This window comes from Notolabrus celidotus, chromosome 4 (genome assembly GCF_009762535.1).
Source record: "Notolabrus celidotus isolate fNotCel1 chromosome 4, fNotCel1.pri, whole genome shotgun sequence".
NCBI classification, from domain to species: domain Eukaryota; kingdom Metazoa; phylum Chordata; class Actinopteri; order Labriformes; family Labridae; genus Notolabrus; species Notolabrus celidotus.
This window is the reverse complement of record NC_048275.1, coordinates 12,737,262-12,756,280: the sequence shown is the minus strand read 5'-3', so window position 1 is coordinate 12,756,280 and position 19,019 is coordinate 12,737,262. Positions and strand designations below refer to the sequence as shown.

The following is a 19,019-nucleotide window of genomic DNA, read 5'->3' as shown; positions in this document are numbered from 1 at the left end:
CACCTCAGCAACACATCTACTGTTGATCAAGTGGAAATTAACTTTGCCTGAATGACAAGCCATAGTGGTGAATCTGCACATCGGCTCTGCCTTAATAGACTTACACCTCATTTGGCCTCTAAAGCCTGTGAAGCCTCCCAGGGGAAGGCCTGAGGCGAAGACCCACACACACACTCACACACACAAAATGCATGCACATACAGAAAGCTAGAGGGAGAAGTGTGAACACCAGAGGGATAGTCTGGATATGGAGAAAGAAAAACAAGGAATTTTTAAATTGTAAAGAGAGAAAAAGAAAGATTGCTTGCAGGAGAAGATGTGAGTGAGGTTTGGGATGAGAGAGAGAGAGAGAGAGACAGAAACGATGGAGACAAGGACAGACAAAGAGACAATGGTACATAAAAGGGAAGACACAGAATGAGCTTGTGCTGTCCATGTCGGGCAGCAGCGACAAAGCCTGATTAGGCCGTCGCTGTTCAGTCAGAGAGGGCTGAACAATGCACACCGCTTCCCCTTCATAACAACAGACCTTCCTGTCTGACCCCCTGACCTCTGTCACCGGCAATACGTGTCACAGCCGGGAAGACACCCTGTCAAACTCAGCCCTCCCTCCCTCTCTCCTCTTTCTCTCTCTTGCTCCTTCTCTCCATCACCCGCCTACTTTCCTCCCACCCTAAGTCTGTCAGTCCAACCTTGTCAGATGGTGAACCCCAAATTATTCACTTTACCAACAGCAGGTGTGATAGAGGGGGATCCTACAGTCTTTTTGAAAACTGGAATGGACTACACTGCCATGTTGCTACAAAATCCTCCAACATAAAGAGGTAAAGGGGTTTAGTTTTAGTTCAGCCTTCTAAAGCCCAGAAGAGTTCCAAGCATTGTTTGTTAAACGTTTGCATGTAGTTTTGGAAAGAAACATTTTTTTTCAAGCCTTGGACTTTGTGTCTGACCACACATTTAAAGAAATACTGTATAATGGATACAAGAAAGACAGGAGTAGAACAATATGAATAGGCCCTTTTGTACCCTCGGATTAAAGCTCTTCAAATGTGAACATATTCTGCTTTTACACATTGTAACATGTATCGTTATGTTATAGTAGATTAAAGATACCTTGTGCTCTTAGACTTTTGGACACTTAGAGTTATTTGGACAAATCACCTTGGGTAAACGGAATTCTGATTCACTCCCGTCTTGATATTTCGGGGCTGATTCATCAATAATGAAAACAATCAGATTACTCAACTTTATTTATAAAGCCCCTTTCATACATACAGGCATGCAGTCCAAAGATCTTCACAAAAGAACAGGGAGACAGAAAACATAAATTGTAAAATAATAAAAGACAACCATAGATAAAACACTACAAAATTACAAAAAATCAATGCAGTAAAATTAATAAAATAAGTAAGAGTAGAAACCACCATTAAAAATCAGTTAAAGTTATAAATATCAGATTAATATAAGAAATAAATAGATAAATAAATGTTGTTAAAACAATGATTATAATATAATGTTACTGGATACAAATGTTGAACTTATTTCCTGAATCTGATGTTCCTCATTCCCCAATTGACAAGAAAAATGGTGTTATGACCCCAAACCTGAGCATGAAAGGAGTTTGCATTTTATAACATTGGAACAGCTGTATGCTGTTTCTTTAATGTTGCATGAAAGCTGTTATTGCAAAACAAGCCCTGAATGTGCTTCCTTATATGATGTGTCATTATAGTTGGATGACACTGAGTGTAGTTAGTTAGTAGGTGAAGTTTAATTTGGTATAGCACCTGTCACAGCATCCTTGGTGCTGCCATGATACTGGGTTCGTAGTTGTTCACACTGTACAAAATAAAATGAGACAAAGAAGAGAAAACAGGACAGACAGAGAATCTCATGTTGGTGTGACGTTCAGTTTGTATCCTGCTGTGAAGTGAAGTGTACAAACCCTGCCTCTCAGTTACTGGAAACCATCACCTCAGACAGATTTACTGTCACACATCAGTAAAGTTCAGACATATTTAAGATAATCTCTGAGTTTGACTATTAGAGACAATAATTGTGTGATGATAATCATAATAAGCTTTATTAATAAGGCACTTTTCAAAGGCTAAGTTTCAAAGTGCCTCGTAAGGGTAACAAAATAAAACAACAGGTCATACAATCATAAAGCAAGGTGGAAAACATACAGTATAAAACATTTTTTTCTACTGACAACATACTGCAGCTTGTTGGGTTTATTTTGTACTCATTCTGGGGTTGTTTGCTGTAACTCTGGCAGATGGTTACACTTGAGTCTGCTTCCTCAGAAGTTAAACACTAACTGTAGCAATTCTCTCGATTCCTCAGTTAAACCAGATCTAATAATCTCTTTCACTATTTCCCCTCTCCTATACCCCTAAACAATCCATCTGCTGAAACTGAACTCCACCGCCAGCACCCGCTCTCCGTCTCTCTCTTTCTCGCTCTGTCTTTTTTAGAAGTCATCTTTTGTGAAGTGAGGAGGGGGTGTTGGTGTGTGTGTGGGGGGTTATTGTCTACATATTAAGTGTGGGTCTGTAAGGGTTTCAGCAGCATCTTGACTCCCCTAAGCTGAGGAGCAGCTGAGGTTAAGTGGTCTCCTCGCTCATGGCACCCATCGTCTTCTTCACCGTGACAGCTGGGGACCAGACCGTTACCATAGATACACACTCCTCCCCCAGCTGACTGCTCATTTGAAGCAAACACACACACATAGCACACACACATATGTATAGATTCTGTTTACAGTATCAGCTCTGATCTTTTTGTGGCCTTTGACCTTTATTCACACTTCTCAGCGTATCTTTCCCTTCAGCAGCTTTTAAATAGGAAAATGAGAATACTGAGTATAAAAACAGAAAACTCTTTCCTTCATGCACTCTAAGGTTTAATTTTTATCTATTAGAACTGATTATGAAAAATGGAAAGTCAGTTTTTGGAACAGTAAAAATACATTTCTGTCCCTGTAGATGACTGCCTTTCTGTTTGTTTTGCTCAAATTGCAGAACTTTTCACTGAAGATGGAAGAATTCCAAGAGATAAACCAGTGATCAGGAAAATAATTTCAAATATTATTTTCCAATAACACACTCCACAGGGCAACTTCTTGTGTGCCAGGGTACAAAAGATACAGGTCTCGTTCACTGATTGAATGGACTGGGATTGGATTTGTATGCAGGAACTGCTCCGAGTGATAAATTCCAAGTTTCAAAATGTATAAATGCTAAAGGATCATTTATTTCCGAAGTCACTGCGATCTATGTTTGTCTTTGACTGTATCAAACATATTCAAATACTCTTTATTATGAAACATGTGAACCATCAAACACTTTAAGTGTTAAAGGAGCTAAAGGGAAACATGAGACATGTCACACAGTGAAAAAACAATCTGTTTATCCTTAAAAAATATCAAGATATGAACTGTCGGTTAAAAACGGTCCAGGCCAGCAAGTATCTTAGTCTGCTTTAGGAACTATAAACTATAGTCTATATATGTGTCCTTTCATTTCTTGCAGTGGCTTACAATTTTCACAAACACTAAGGCTGTAAAAAAATGTAAATTTGAATGTATGAATGGAGTGAAGCTTATTTCTTTCTTTTACAAATAAGGACCAAAGATCTTAAAGGTCACAGTGGCCATAATGGGTATTTATTTTTATACAAGAAAAACATGCTTGCTGCTTGGCAGATATTTTAGTCATTACAAGCAAACATTTTTTTATTTTTGACTTGTAATATCTTGAAAAAAAAGATACACTTGCTAAGAATTGACTTTTTGTATGTGACCACTTCAAAAAACTAAATCACAACCAAAATCTAAAGGAAATATTCTCAAAATTCTTATTGTCATACTGTGAGAATCTAAATGAGATGAGAATGATGATGAATGGTGGGTTATTCAGCACAGCTCATGGGCCGCATCTTGTTCAGAACAGGCCAGTCAGTTAATCTATGACGGGGTTGGCCAAACCCCTTGAAACATAGGTAATCAGCTGCCACTGCCACTGAAGGCTCAAATTGGCAATCACATAGGTTTTGAGTTCACAAAAAGGTTGGTATTAGTAACTTAATCATGTCATGCTGAACATCTATATTCAATGTACAAATAAAGGCTTATAATTTGGTGCTGGAACTAGCTACCTAGACTAGATATTAGCATACCACTACAACTCTTTTTTTTTAAGTTATATTTTTGGGGCTTTTGTGCCTTTATGATAGGACAGCTGAAGAGAGACAGGAAATGTGGGGAGTAGAGTGTGGGGGAAGACATGCAGGGCATGGTCGTGGCTGGGAGTCGAACCAGCGATCTCTGCGATGAGAACTATAGCCTCTGAATGTGGGGCGCTTGGACCGCTAGGCCACCAGCGCCCCATACTGCTACAACTCTGAGTGGTATTGTTCAGAGAAGTTTGTTTTGGCTCGTAGAAAACGTCTCTTGGGATTGAGAAATAAAAAATTACCTGAGAAGCTTCAGCCTGATATCATTTTGTGAAAACATCTGGCAATGAAAGGCTATGAATACATGAGTGTCGATTTAATCATATTTCTTATTATTTTCATCATATTTCAGTGTTTGATGAACCTCCCAGACATTTCACTGAAGAGTTAGGGCCCAATCCCCCGTAATTGAGTCAGTATTTTGTATAAAAGAACATTAGAATAAACCAAGGACGTTATTGTGAAGTAGCAACCTGAATCTTTTTTGTAAAGAAATGACTCCATTTAACACCTGCTGTGACATCTCTGTGGATGTGTCCTGTTCAGTCTTGTGTAATCACCACCCAGAATCAGACTTCATGATCAAAAAGTGTTTGTATGGGACAACCATGGCGGCCCCCACCCAGGACCCTAGACCAGCAGGCTGAGATTAGAGGACATTTGTTCCACAATATTGCTGCCTCCTGGTTTCCTAAGGCTGCTGCGTTTGCACAGAAGGTGCAGGCAGATATTTGGGCAGCGGCCAAAGCCTTTCCTCGCTAGCGGGCCACCTCGCTGGAGCTGCAGGTGCTGAGAAGGACTCCCCACTGCTTCTTAGTGTGGTGTGCGACCCTACAGGCTGATGGAACAAATGCTGGTATTGGGAAAATAAACTTATCTCATTTGGATGACAACATGTAGCCTCGGGTCTCGGGCTGTGTTGCACCAGTTTTGAGAAACAAGTCTGATGGGGTCATCAGCTCCTCTTATGTTGAGAAGCTATGTGAGTAAATCTAGCCACCAGGAATTATTGAAAAACCCTGGAAAATTGTGTAATAATTTGTAATTTAATAACAAGAAACTAAATTGTATTTAATCTATTTCCAACCCCAAACTGAAATGTTGTCATTTACACTAATATACATACATACAGACTGTCTGATACTGGGTTTTAATTGGGCATTGTTTTTCTTGGGTTTTTATTATGACTGTTTGAAACTATTTACAGGAATCATCACAGGAAAGAGTCACATGGTATCAATTTGGCTGTTAACACCTAGCATTAGCTTCCTCCTTGGGACAAGAAGTAACAGTTGCTGTGTTCATTTGTGATTCATTCATGATCTATTTTCAATGGGAGGAGTATAGCAGGTGGTTGGAGTTCAGCCCAGTAGTAACACAGCTTGAGCTAACGCCGAAGATCTAATATTAAGCATTAGAAGCATCACAGCTAAGGTTGCTTGTGCGCAAGCGGCAACCTCTGGTCTCAAAGTAAGACCAAATCAAAAAAAGACAATCTTTGCAGCAAATAAACATGTTTACAGCCAGGTTAAAAAAACAGCTTGGCCCTACGTAGCTAAATTCTCTATTGGCACACACTGTACGGGGGGTGAATTTTTTTCTAACGCGACGGTTCAGAAGATATTAAGATTATGAGTTTTTGCCCAAATAAGGTCATGACTGACTTGACTCCCGGCCAGGAACACATAGCTGTTGGCTCGGAGGCTCAAACTCCGCCTCTTTACGTCACACTCTGCCTGGTTGAGTTCCGCATTTCCAATATGGCTGCCGCCGTTGATTGGCTTCAAAACAGCGCTCAGGAACAGATGGGTGACGTCACGGAAACTAAGTCCATTATTTATACAGTCTGTGGTAGTAACACAGCTTGAGCTAACGCTGGAGATCTGATATTTAGCATTAGAAGCATCACAGCTAAGGTTGCTTGTGTGTGCAAACTGCTAACATGGCTAAAGCAGCATTTCGTAACCCACTATTCAGAGTCAGATATCACAGCTTCTGCCTCCTCCTCTGTCTTTCAATGAGATGATTCATACCTATAGCTAGCTGCAGCTACACTGCCTGGACCACTGTTGTTGTGTGCAGTGCAAGGGAGATATCAATCTAAATGTGATTGTCCACACCTACACGCTCTGAAGAAATAAGCAGTCTAACCAGCAACATTAGCTCCTTTTTGAGCCAGGTTTTTGAATTGTCATGACTGTTTGCTTCACCTCAGGTTTTTGTTGATGCTTCTTGAGACTCTAGATGTCACATCATGTTTGATTTGGACTAAATGGAGCCACACATCAGGGGAGCTTTAAGGTTATATTCTGTCTCAGGGTCTAGTCATACTTGTCCTCTGAAAATATTTTGTCACAGATTGCATTTCAAATAGGTAAGAGTAAAGATTTCCCTTCCCTTCCTTTTGCTGACTTACTGGGAGTGTTGGGGGTATTCTCCACTGAGGGGCTCTTCTCCTGCTGACCTGGCCCTGACCCCTGAGCTGAACCCCATCACGCAGAGGTGTTAGCGTGCCACCCAGCATGATGGATCACCCCTCAGGTCTCTGTGATCTAACAATCATGGCCAATCACGGGGACTCTCTCTCTGTTACTATAATGATCTGCAATGATTCGGGCCGGGAGTATTCAGATGATGGATGGAGGCTCAGGCCGGGTCCTGAGAGAGGGTGGTGAGTTGTGCTGGATAGAGCTGGGACTCGATGTCTATTGACAGCGTCGGTAGGTTGGGTAGTTGTTAACATCTTTATCATAATGAAGTGGAGATACTTAACCCTGGAGAACGCGGGGGTCTCTTAGTGCCTTAACACTGATGTTTAAGGTGCCCCCCCTCGGGGAGACGCCCACACATTGGCTAACCATTTTGCCAGATGATATGCAAATTTTTGTGACCTTAGATTGAGCTGGGTTACTCCCACGTCTGAAAAAAAAGAAGATGATGAAGTCAGCATGAATATAAAAGATTTCGATTTTCGGTTGCTTCTTTAACAGGAATTTTGTGTTTATTTTATGATCTGTGCACATGTAGGTAAATGCTGCAATGCAACTGATACACACCCTTAGACATCTTACCTCAATTCTTTTTAATATGAGATCCAATCAAAACAAATACTGCATACTGGCTCCATTTGTATCATAAAGAATTCTGCAGCAGTGAAATGTTGCACTATACTGTATGTCTATATAATACATGCAGCGACGGTGTCTGGCCTTGGATTTGGGTAAAGTCTGTCACAAGCTCACATGAGTGCATGCATCACGGAGCAGGGCTACTCATCCAAACCCCACCCAAAAACCCACTCCCCTGGTGAGGGGGAATTACTGGGCCTCTCCCAGCTCCTGGTAACCCCTTCATTATCCACACACCAATGGGTCCGGATCAGATTCAGCCTTTTTCTGCAGGGGGGAAAGAAATGGAAATTTGGGAGGCAGGCAGGGGCTGCAGTCCATGCATCTGAACAATGCCTCAATGTTTAAGAAAATGGCCTCATGGATGGGAAGTGATCAGGCTCAGTTGTGCTGGAGGCTGGAGCTGGCTTCGTTGTTTTCATTTTGTGAGAATCTGCTTTATTGGTTCCTCTGGATGTGCGGTTATTTAATTATAGCCTCTTTAATTAGCAGCACTGAAAAATAAACATTTGATGCAGCATTTTGCTTTCACAATAAACTGTGTGGTCTGATCTCAACCCTCTCTCTTTCACCACCTCTTTTTCTCTCTCTGTGTCCTCTGTTCATTTTTAAATTAACCTCCTAATGGACCTCATCTGTCCTGAGAGAGCCTATTAACTAAAGCCCGACTCTCATCCAGGGTCCTTGCCAGAGAGAGGCCGCAGACCCCACCCACATGATCCCGTCCCTCGCTGCCCATCAAACCATCAGCCTTGCACATCAAGAAGAAACAAAATCAAACCCACAGAAAACCAAGAGGTAACAAAAGGACTTCATTGTACACAGTTAATTACCTGGTGGGCCTTTTCCAAACTGAAGAATTAAAGGGATTTAATTGCTCTATCACCTGGGCTGCGTGAGCGCAGAAACTCAGCAATCAGCCTGATTTGTTTTAAATGAGCTGCCATGGGAAGCCTGATTCTCAGTATCCATCCTCCAGCACCTGAAGGTAAAGTGGTGGACTGAAGGACTGCAGAGTGAGGTGCCTGCACAGTAAATTAAATGTCTGAAAATGAATGGAAATCAGCAGAGTTGATCCCAAAAGCACCCTCACATTTTACAGAACGCTCTTCAAGAAACAGAACATTCAAAGCGCTTTTATTTATTTGAACTGAGGTTTCAAAACCCCAACACGCCGTCTCCCTCAGGATGTGGCGGTGCAGCCTTTGGGATTTGAACACCAGTGTTACTGAAGCAATTAGCATATTCCTGTATTAAAGGAGGGAAGCGTGACAGTGTTTTCCAGGATGTCAGTATGTATCATTAAAAGGCATATTTTAATTAGGGACATGTTAGTTCGTTACACCAAATGGATTAACATTGCTTGTCAAGGGTAGAGATATGTTTTACATTTAAGTCCACTGGGGAACAAGGTCTCAATTTAACAAGACATCTTAAGTTGAGATGGGTCTTGTTAGTGGGGATTCAGAAATGGCACTTAGACAGTTTAATATTTTGAAAATGGGTGAAGATGCCGTGTCGCTGGGCTGCTGTTTGTGTGTAACTGAGTGTAAGAAGTCAATTATCATATTGCAATTGTCTGCTGGCTGTGATCTGGAAACAAGAGCAGACAGTTTGCTATCATTTGCAAACCATATTATTAACAAAAGACAAACTTCAGCTCAAATTGGTGAAGTTCTACATTATTAGCTGTGGAAAAAAAAACGTGTCTATCTCAGTGGATATCTGTCCCCGAAGTGCATGAGGGGAGATTTAAAAGCTTGGGGCTCGACAGTGCACTTTCTGACGATGCAGCGAGTATAGGTTCTGCATGACCGTTTGGATCAAAGAGTGGTTATCTCTCCTATTGAGCTGTTCTCACCTCTGTCTTTTCTCATTATCGTGCGGACAACGAGAATTTCCCTGCTTTAATCAGAACCCAATCCCCGGGTCAGACATCACAGAACTACTAACAAGCCAAAATGCAAAAAAAGTGTGAGTGTGGGAGTAAAAAAAAAAAAGTAATAATAAAAAAAAAAAAAAACAAGACAAGCATCTCCTGAATGTCATAGATGCTTGAGGATTGATTTCTTTCCCTGTTAGTTGGAGAAAACGGGTGCGAAACTACTGCTTAGCCAGAGGTTCTACTAAATTAGATTCACTTTGTGTGTGCAGTCAGCAGTCAGTCAGCAAAGGCAACTTGAACTGGTTGTGAAGTAAGCACATATTCATATAAATTGCCTTTTTTTTTTTTGCTGTGAATGAAATAATCCCCGACGTGACCACAGTGGGAAGCTCTACATACATTTAGACAAGTTGTTTCCATCCATACATGAATAATAGCTTGTGTTAGAGAATGTATTTTCTTTAAAGAACGTGTCAGAGGATTTTGAGACTATCAGCATGGTTATTGCGATGTGAACCCTGCAGCTGTGTTTTTACATTTCTCACACACCTGCTGTGCTAACAACACCCCTGCAAGGATTAGAGCCGAGAGGATTTGCAACCTGAAAAAGTGTCTGAATTCTTAACAGGAGCTGCACATGAAGTCCACACTAAAAAGATGAGATTATTTTAGAGTCATACAGATCTGTACTTCATACTTGATCAACTCTAGTTAATTATTACATACAATTTATTAATTCGAAAGGCTTTGCTCACTTTTGATCCTACAGGAACACATGGAAGACATCCCATGCAGGCAGACTCCAGTGAATCTCTCAGCAGCTTCAAAACCAAACTGAAAAGTCTGCTAAAGGACACTCAACACTGCAACCACTGATTTGATACTTTTAACTTGATATACATACTGTTTGTTTGTTTGTTTGTTTGTTTGTTTGTTTGATTGTGTGTGTGTGTGTGTGTGTGTGTGTGTGTGTGTGTGTGTGTGTGTGTGTGTGTGTGTGTGTGTGTGTGTGTGTGTGTGTGTGTGTGTGTGTGTGTGTGCGTGTGTGCGCGTGCGCTTGTGTGTGTGCAAGCAAGTGTTTTTACAATGTGATGTTTTAATTGTGTCCTGCCAAGGGACTGCAGATGTAAATTAGCTTTAAGCTAACTCTGGTACAATGCATCAGATGGTGACATTTATGTTAAATATTGTACATGGTCCCTTTACAAATAAATTGAATAAAAAAAAAAAAAAAAAGGCTTGTTCATCACAATTTAAAAATATGTCAACAGAGTAACGATTTATATAGAAAACACAGATACAGCTGTCATGCACAAAACTCCCAAACACTTTGAAACAACAACTTCCTCCTGCCAGCATCCTAAGCTGATTTCAAACAGTGACTCTGGAAAATTTCTAGAAATATTCAGGAGTTCTGCCCCAGAAATGTACATTAACTTAGTGCTCACACTTGTGCTAACTGAAGTCTTCCACGTTGGTTGTTGGGGTCTCAAGAGGCTGGGCATGAAGTCATAAAGACTGCGGTAGTCACGATGTAATGTTTCACAATCATACCCAAGATGAATCTCAATAGATAATCCTTTAATTTTAATCTTTTTTTTGTCCCCCTCTAAACTTCTGGCATATGTGTCTTTAGTACGTTAGTATTCTGCAGCTGTGGAGCATTTGTTATCTTTCACTTATTATTTCCAAATTTACCTCAGAGATGCACACCGGGATATGTTGGTTTATTTGCATTGGTCCTCAGTAAATAAAACTTAGGACACAAAGGGAATTCTGAACCCAAACGACAAAATACTTCTTAAAATTGGAGTCCAAAGAGGTCCGACCAAAGTCTATTGTGTGCACCGTAGGAAAGTTTCTGCCCCAGTTTAACATTTTCAACACAAATCATCCTTCAACAGCTTCCATATGTGGAGTGTAGATGATATGTGAAGGGCATCTATGCAGGATCTTACTCTGTGTAATGTTTCCCTTTGCCCTTTTCACATATTCACCACATTCATTTGCATGTTTTCTGCAGTAGTTTCGTACAGCTTGGATGGTATTGTTATCTGACACAATCAACCTCTTCATTCAGATGAGTTCTGGTGAAAATTAAGCCCTAAATAACCAGATGAATAACAAAGTACATGATTCAAGAACTTATGAATGTTTCAAAGCTGTGCAGATTTTTATAAGTGAAAGATAATCTTCAATAGAGTATCATCACTCCTCTCTGTCACTTAGCCCCGTCTCAATGTAATGTCCTGCCCTACTTTGCCAGTTCTTGATTAAAATGTTGACTTTTTGCTGGGTAATAACCTGATTAATGTAATTGAATGTAAAAGGGCGTAGCTCAGCAGCACTGCTGATCACTGGAGATGGATTAGGAGAGAAGGCTTTCAAATTGAATACAGTTCTCCCTCCTCAGCTTGTTAATTGTGCCGTTTACCACTACCTGAGTCAGTGACCACTGCTATTTAGTCTCTCTAATGATGATGCACAGTCCGACCCAACCACAGATAATTAAAAAAGCCTTCCCCACTCCCACCCCCCGTCTCCCTCTGTCTTGAGTTTGGTGTTGCATTGACAAGCTGCACTAAGGCTGGATATTGAGCTGTCCGCTTCGCAGAGTCTTGGCTGCAGGACCACGTAAAGCCTGCTAAATGCTGCTGGCTTGTGTGTTTTCAACAAAGAAAGTTATGTGTAGATCTTTTGTGTTTGGCTAGATTGGCTCAAGGAAAAAAAAATCAGTTTTCATCATTTTCTTGAGTGGTTCTCTTGTTCTGTCTCAGATTTCTGTTATCATCACCAAAAGACATAATGGCATAATGATCCTTTTACCAAGCTACAGATATCCGCTTAACTTCCATGAGAGCTTCATTAGTATCAAAGCGTGCCATTTTTTGTAACCTGACCTGAATGAAAAGTGAAAATAAAATCAGCTGATTTATTTTAGAGTAACAGGGACATGTTAACAGGCCCACATGACACTGTGTCTAATAGTCACTGTGTAGTTTTCTTGTGCAGTGCAGCACAGAAGCTCACACACTTTATAAACCTGACAGTAAGTTGTGTTGGAGGCATTACAAGCAGCACACTGACATGGATTTCTAGTTGGTGGGGACAAGTGACATTTTTATTCCTGGCCCTGTGCAAAGAAGTACTTAACCTCATTGTCAAGACCAGGCGGTAAGAGCGAGTACAAGCTCCTTTCATCTCTGGACGTTGTGGGATTTTTTTGCTCTTTTTTTGAATATTCTCTCCTCTGAGGACAGACAATGCTTGATATAAGATGATCCTAGTGAGAGCAGGAAGGAGAGTGTTAGCACCAACATTTGTGAATATTATATGATTAAAATAATAATAATAATCAAATTTTGATTGTTTTTATTTATCATTTTTATTTTGTTTTTAATTATTTACAGAAGAAAACATATTGTGAGCTATTCTTTCTGTTGATATTTGGATTTCATTTCAATTTTATAACAACAGCAGTTTTTGGTTTACTGGCTACAGTTTTTTTATATAATCATCTGTTGACTGCTCAAAAACAAAACACAAACACCATTTATCATAATCATGTCTCGTTATCATTTTGTCTTTAAAATCTCAAAAATTTGAAAATTCCAGGCCTGCATCCAGTAGGTGACCAGGGGTGGCATGCCCCCCTAAAAAACTGACTGGCTGCCCCAAAAACCTTAACTATGATTGGCTGTTTGTCTTGTCAGAGATAACACTTGTGTTAAAATAAGTTATTTATTTCCAGCTGGCTGCCAGTAGCTTTCTTTGCTTTTGAATGCAACATTTCTCTTGGTTCATCTCTTAGAAGATGTAAATGTCACTCTGTTGCAAACCTTTTTTTCAGTTGAAATAATATACACAGGATCATAACATCTTCATTTGCACACACGCCACCCCTGCATAAGTCAGAAGACTGAAGTACTTTTCTTCACCTACATTAGCAAACATAGAAATGATGCTACATTAACATGCAAAGAAAACAACAAGCAGTCAGTTACAATACATCCTGAATAAATGGTTTCTACATGACGCCCGCCTCTGGCAGGGGAAAATAGTTGATCATACTTTATGATTCTGGGTCAGGTCTCAAGGAGGGCACATGCCACCCCTGGCTGACCCTTGAACAGCCCCGTGCTTATTGCTTCATCAGTCTTAAAGAAAAGTTCAACAAGGAGATTTGATTTAAAGAGACAAAATGAACCGAAGTAGATTTATGGCTTGTTTCCTTGAAAAATGTTTCATTGATTATTAAAACGATGCTTATAAAAATTCTGTTCTTTGACTAATCGTTCAAGCTTTACATCAGTATTTACAGAGTTATCTTCCAAATACACATAAGAAAAACAGAATTTAGTATTGTTTTCTATGAACAGTACTTTAATCAAAATGAAACGTTCTTTCAGACAAATCAAAAGTGAATTTCACAGGGGTTAAGGTAATCTAAACCAGATAAGAACATAAATGTCTGCAGAGTTATGATGGCATAAGTTGTTATTTTCTGAAACCATGTTCAAATCATTGATGTGTGTCTTGTCCACATTAGTTTTGAAGAAAACTTTAAGAGAAAGTCACTAACATATCCTAACAGTACGTGCAAGATGTTGACTATTTCCAATAAGTTTCTACCATAGTGAATTAAAATTCCTCCTTTCGACTGTCCCCTGCTGAAGAGGCATTTAAAGAGGTCTGAGAGGAGGAAAAAGCTGTCCCTGAATTTAAACCACTTTAGACTTCTTGTGCAATTGCTGAAATAATTAGGGGAGAGAAATCTTTGGCTGGTGAAAACTTCCTTCCACCATTGCAGAACAAAATAATAAAGAGAATGTGTGTGAGACAAAGGCAAGAGACCCCCACGGTGCCTGGGTCTCTGCTTCCTGTCAGGAGTATTCCTGCGGGGTTTCACATGACAAAATGCAGAAACTTGTTTTGTCCCCGTGCCTGTCACGATACACCCTCATAACCGCAGCTGTGTGTGTTTGTGTGCATATGTGTGCGTATGTGTGTGTGTCTGTGGTTGTGCTTTTTCTTTTTTGCACTGGCATGTTGTCTCGCTGTCTTCCCTGTCAGCTCCGAGCCTGGCACCTGCTCTCATGTTCCTAATTAGTCTCATTTAATTAATTATATTCTACAGCACATCTCCTCTCTGTGCATATGTAGTTTCCCGCTCACTCCTATCCTACATTTCTTATTCCTTACAATTTTATATGCAGATGATATAAGAGTACCTCTTTGAGCTTAATTGGAGTAGAGTTGGAATTTGTTGAAAGGTTGTGTAAAAGGAGAAGTTGTTATCCTCTTGGAATGCTTGTGAATTTCTTACAAACTAACCCCTTTGTTTGCTAAGTTACTGCCAGGAATGTTCTGAAGTGACTAACTTTTTTGTTGTTTGTGCTAAAATAAATTCAAGAAAACACTCTGACAAAGTCAAGATTGAGAACAATTTATCTAACACGATTAAATAAATGATGTAAAACTAGTTAACCAGTGTGGCTAATGTTAGCATGCCTGTGCTGGTTATGCATTGCTATCTCAAAGTATCTATATATTGTTATCTCATTGATTGTAATCTCATTGATTGTAAGACACCTGGGATCACTACAGGTGAAAAAAGTCCACCCTCTATTAATCAGAATGTTAACAAACCAAACATCTTGATCTGGATTGGTTGGGTCACATAAGAGGCTAACTCTAGCTAGCAGCTTGTTAACAGTAACATTATCAACAGTCCAGGTAACATGAGCATCTCAATAACTTTTCTGGGTGCATTCATCCTGGACAGATGTCTGTTTCAGCTTGTTCCTGCATCTCTTTCAGATTTCCTTTTTTTTTTATACTTTATTTTCTGCTTTTCATATTTTAAACAGACATGACGTACAAACAACCACAAAACAAATACGAATACACGTAAACCCCCCACCCCCTCCCTGAGGCTCAAAAAGAAAGAAAAAATAAAATAAAAAAATTAATGAAACAACAACAACAACAACAACAACAACTACAACAAACAAACAAACAAACAAACAAAAAAGTCACAAAACTAGACAGGGTCTTCCTACTACCATTCTGTGTCTACTTTTAAATGTGATAAGACTGTACACACAGATCTATGGAAACAGAAGAATAACAAAAGAGGAAATACTGCTATATGAGCAGGGCACTTAATGTAAGGGGGGTCTTTAAGAGTTTCTTTACATATTGCACATGTTGCACTACTCTTTCTTGCTTTTACTATACAATCTTTGAAAGCAAAACACACAATTGGTGTCACCTCTTTCAGCATCCTGGCAGAAACTGTTGCTAAGCATGACAGGAAATGAACATGCATGCAGGTGAACACACATACTAGCCCTTGCTCGAAACTGAGTCCATTATTTCTGCCTTATGCAAAAAATAACAAGTCAAAGTCCAAGTAGGAGTAATCTGTGCTTGAGTCCAAGTCAATTTTCAGGATGAAAATCCATACTCAAGTCAGACTTGAGTCAAAGTCCAGGACTTGAGTACTACAGCACTGGTAAGAGATCACAACCGTCAAAAAGCTCTCTTCCCTTAACTAAGATGTTTTAGTTAAACATATTAATTTGCTAAAAACTCACCCTTTAGTCTGATGTGTTATAACCCTCTCAAAATCTAAGCTTAGGAACATCGCCCATGTCAAGTTTGTTGTTAAAAAGCGTTTTCTGCTTACGAATGCCGCTGACAGCCAGCTGACTCACAGACAGAATCTCTTCAGTAAGCTGCAGGAAAACAAGTCAAGTTTTCGAGCTCGGTGAGTAAACAGAAATCAGGGAAGCACTTTACCTGTGACAGTCGGCCTAAGCACCTCTTTCTTCTCTGTTAGCGTTTCTGTTCCATTTGTCAGGTTCACTTGGCTTGTGTGCCAGTGTTGTCTATTAGGTGTGTTTTCACTGTGCTGAGCACTACAGTAAAGGTCTGAATTGAGAGGAATGAGACACAGAGAGGGGAGAAGAAATGAGTTTATTAGCCCCTGGAGTCACTGGAGTAATTACTCATCATTTGGCTGAGAGAAAAGTGAAGAATTTGTGTAGTTTTGATGATTTTTAAGATGTAAATACACTGCATGTAGCTCCAAAGACACAAACACCCATCCCAAAATCACCTTTATGTTGCCCAAGGTGTGATAATTCCTCAAGTGACACTAAGACGGGGGCATCCAAGGTACACGAGCCCATCAATGAGCGACAGTGGAAACAGCGTTGAATTTCACTTCCTGATGTCAGAGAAGAGGGGGAGCCAGTCGCAGGCAGCCTCCCAGCTGCCCCTCATCCCGTGTTTTCCACCAGAGGATCCTGGGCTCAAAGAAAAGATGCGCTCAATAATTCAGAGCCTTGAATGAACACTACCCAACACCACCACAAAAGGCAAGATCAAACTTTTGGCAAAGCCAGAGCAGCAGAGGGGCCGATAGTGTTTCCCCAGCGCAGGCTCGCTGTACATTGACCATATGGACATCATAATCACCCGCGGGATGATTCAGCAGATTCTTGATCTCAAGCCCAAAATCACACGACACCTTAATTAGCTGGTGTTGATATCGCCCTTCAAAGCGCTAATTTGTCACCGCCAACAAAACAGCTCCTGGCATGCATGGTTCTGTTGGACTTAAGAGCATTTAAGGTGACAAATATTTTACAAAAATCCCTCCTGACAGGACGCTGTACTGGGAAGCGTTTCTCAACAAAGATTTCACACTGTATCATGTTACTTATAGACAGTCAATTATCAGGAAGTAAACACAAGTTTGCCCTTTTCCAGGGTAATATATGCAGCCATCATCAAATTATTTGGGACTATGTTTATTCCCCATAAGGTATAAATAATTGCCGCCCTCCTCAGGAGGCGTAGCCCCCATGAAGCAAAGAGTTGAAAAGGTCAGATGTGTTCTGCATGCCAGCTCTAAAGTGGCATCCCAGCAACATATTCAGGAGATCGTCAGAGACATAATTACCTGGATAAGATACAGATGAATACTGTATTTTGGGGAGAAGGCAAGGTTGGTTGGATATTGGCTTTGTCTCCATTAACCTGGAGCACGGTGTTAAAGGATCTGTTTGTGGAGAGAAAATGACAGCAAGCCGGGCTGACGGGGCCGGACTGAGACAGTTAAAGGCCCCTCGCTGCATAGGATAATTAATAAATAAAATACCAGGGGAGCCCCTGCCATGCCTCCGTCTATGACAGGGGCTGTCTCCAGTGCGCTAAAGCATTAAATGACCAATTTCTGTCAGACTAACTTCCACCACGCTCTCCCTCTCTCTTCCTCTTGCTCTCTCTTTTGCTTGCCCTCTCGTCTTCACTCCTCTCACCCCTCTCTCTCTCTCTCTCTCCCTCGTTCCCTTCCTCCCCTCGCTTCCTCGTTTTTCTGAAGTGGGGCTACTTTGCTCTCTTTGCACTGAGTTTTTCAGCGACTGATGGCTCTAGTTCATTTCTGCTGAATTAATTGGTCCCTGAATGAATTCTGTTGACAGGGCAATTCATCATGTGTTTGGCCTGACAGTGACTGGGTGTTGGGTAGAGGAGGGGGGAGTGCGGTGTTGGGGAGTGTGTGGATGTGTGTGTGTGTGTGTGTGTTGGGGGGGATGGAGTGGTGCGGGGAGGCAGTCAGAGGTGGTGGGGGTTGGTGATTGTGGCCTCCCACTTTTCTTTCTCCCCTCTTTGGATCGTCTCTTCTTCTTCTGCGGAAAGCTGGATGCTCTTGTTGCACTGTGTTACCAAAACTCAAACACCCCCCCCCCCTTCAGGCTGGAGACGAGAGCCTCTCTCAGCTTGAAGGGGGCATGCAGGTCAGTGCTACCCCTTTTACATATTTTGACCTTTTGTTACACACTTCCTCCTTTACCTCAAATCCCTCCCTCACACTTGATGTGCAAACACAAACAGAAACACCAACCCTCTGCTCCTCAGCTCCTATTGGAGGGTGGCATAATCAGGTAGTGAGGCATATTTAGTGCTTAATTACACAATGTGTCGCACAATGGCCATTCAAAACGATAATTTAGCTCCTGAAGGGAAACCGCTCTGCACTACTGACTGATCTAACTGGGATGGGAATGGTGTAATAGCAGATAGTTGGCAGATGAGGCCTGGGTTGAGAAACGCAGCACTCCTGCAGACAGCACTCCGACTGCTCATTATTCTAATTGCAGACTATCTACAGTACAGAGTGCACACAGAGCCCGAGCCGCTTTGAGCTTGAACATGGGGGAAAAAACCTCTTTAGGCAGTGTTGAGTCAATCAATGCTCACTCATTACAAACATCACAAAGTCATGTCCCTGTCGCCTGGATGGTCTCACCCGCCGACAGTGAAAATAACCTCATAATCATCGTTCTGTCAGGATCAGGATCATCAGAGAGCAGGCCTGAACTCTCAGACTTTCACACAGACATAATCTTACAATGAAATCAGAATGAATTTTAAGGTATTTTTTTTACAAACTCTGATCTGAATTTCCTCCTAGTAAAAGCTGTTGCTTCTTGAACCACACTGTAATATCAGTTTATGACATAAAGACTCAGAAAACATAAGAAATAACCCATAAAGTAGCTCCCCATCTTACCTCTCTGCTGCTGTAGAGCTTCCTCTTCTAAACTCAAACCCCCCATTTGGGATTAACAGAGTTAACGAAGGCGCCGTTGTGAACAATACTGCGCCCGTGCAGCCACTAATTAAAGCTGCTTCTAATGAGGGCTCGTTGATTGACACAGCGGGGTTGGCCTCTCCCCTCGCCAGCATCAACTCTGACA

General features: G+C 41.0%; 1 protein-coding gene across 4 annotated transcripts in view; it reads left to right on the top strand.

Moving 5' to 3' along the window:
- LOC117812036 overlaps positions 1 to 19,019 on the top strand; it is a 70,497-nt gene that overhangs the window by 32,405 nt on the left and 19,073 nt on the right. For 2 of the 4 annotated variants that reach the window (XM_034682577.1, XM_034682575.1), the window contains exon 3: positions 8,044 to 8,162. The exons of 1 other annotated variant lie outside the window; for it this stretch is intronic. In XM_034682577.1, coding sequence (XP_034538468.1) covers positions 8,044 to 8,162 — 119 coding nt within the window. Of the gene's footprint in view, positions 1 to 8,043; positions 8,163 to 10,018; positions 10,140 to 19,019 lie in introns of those variants that run through there. One more of the 4 variants, XR_004631114.1, reaches the window with a different exon arrangement.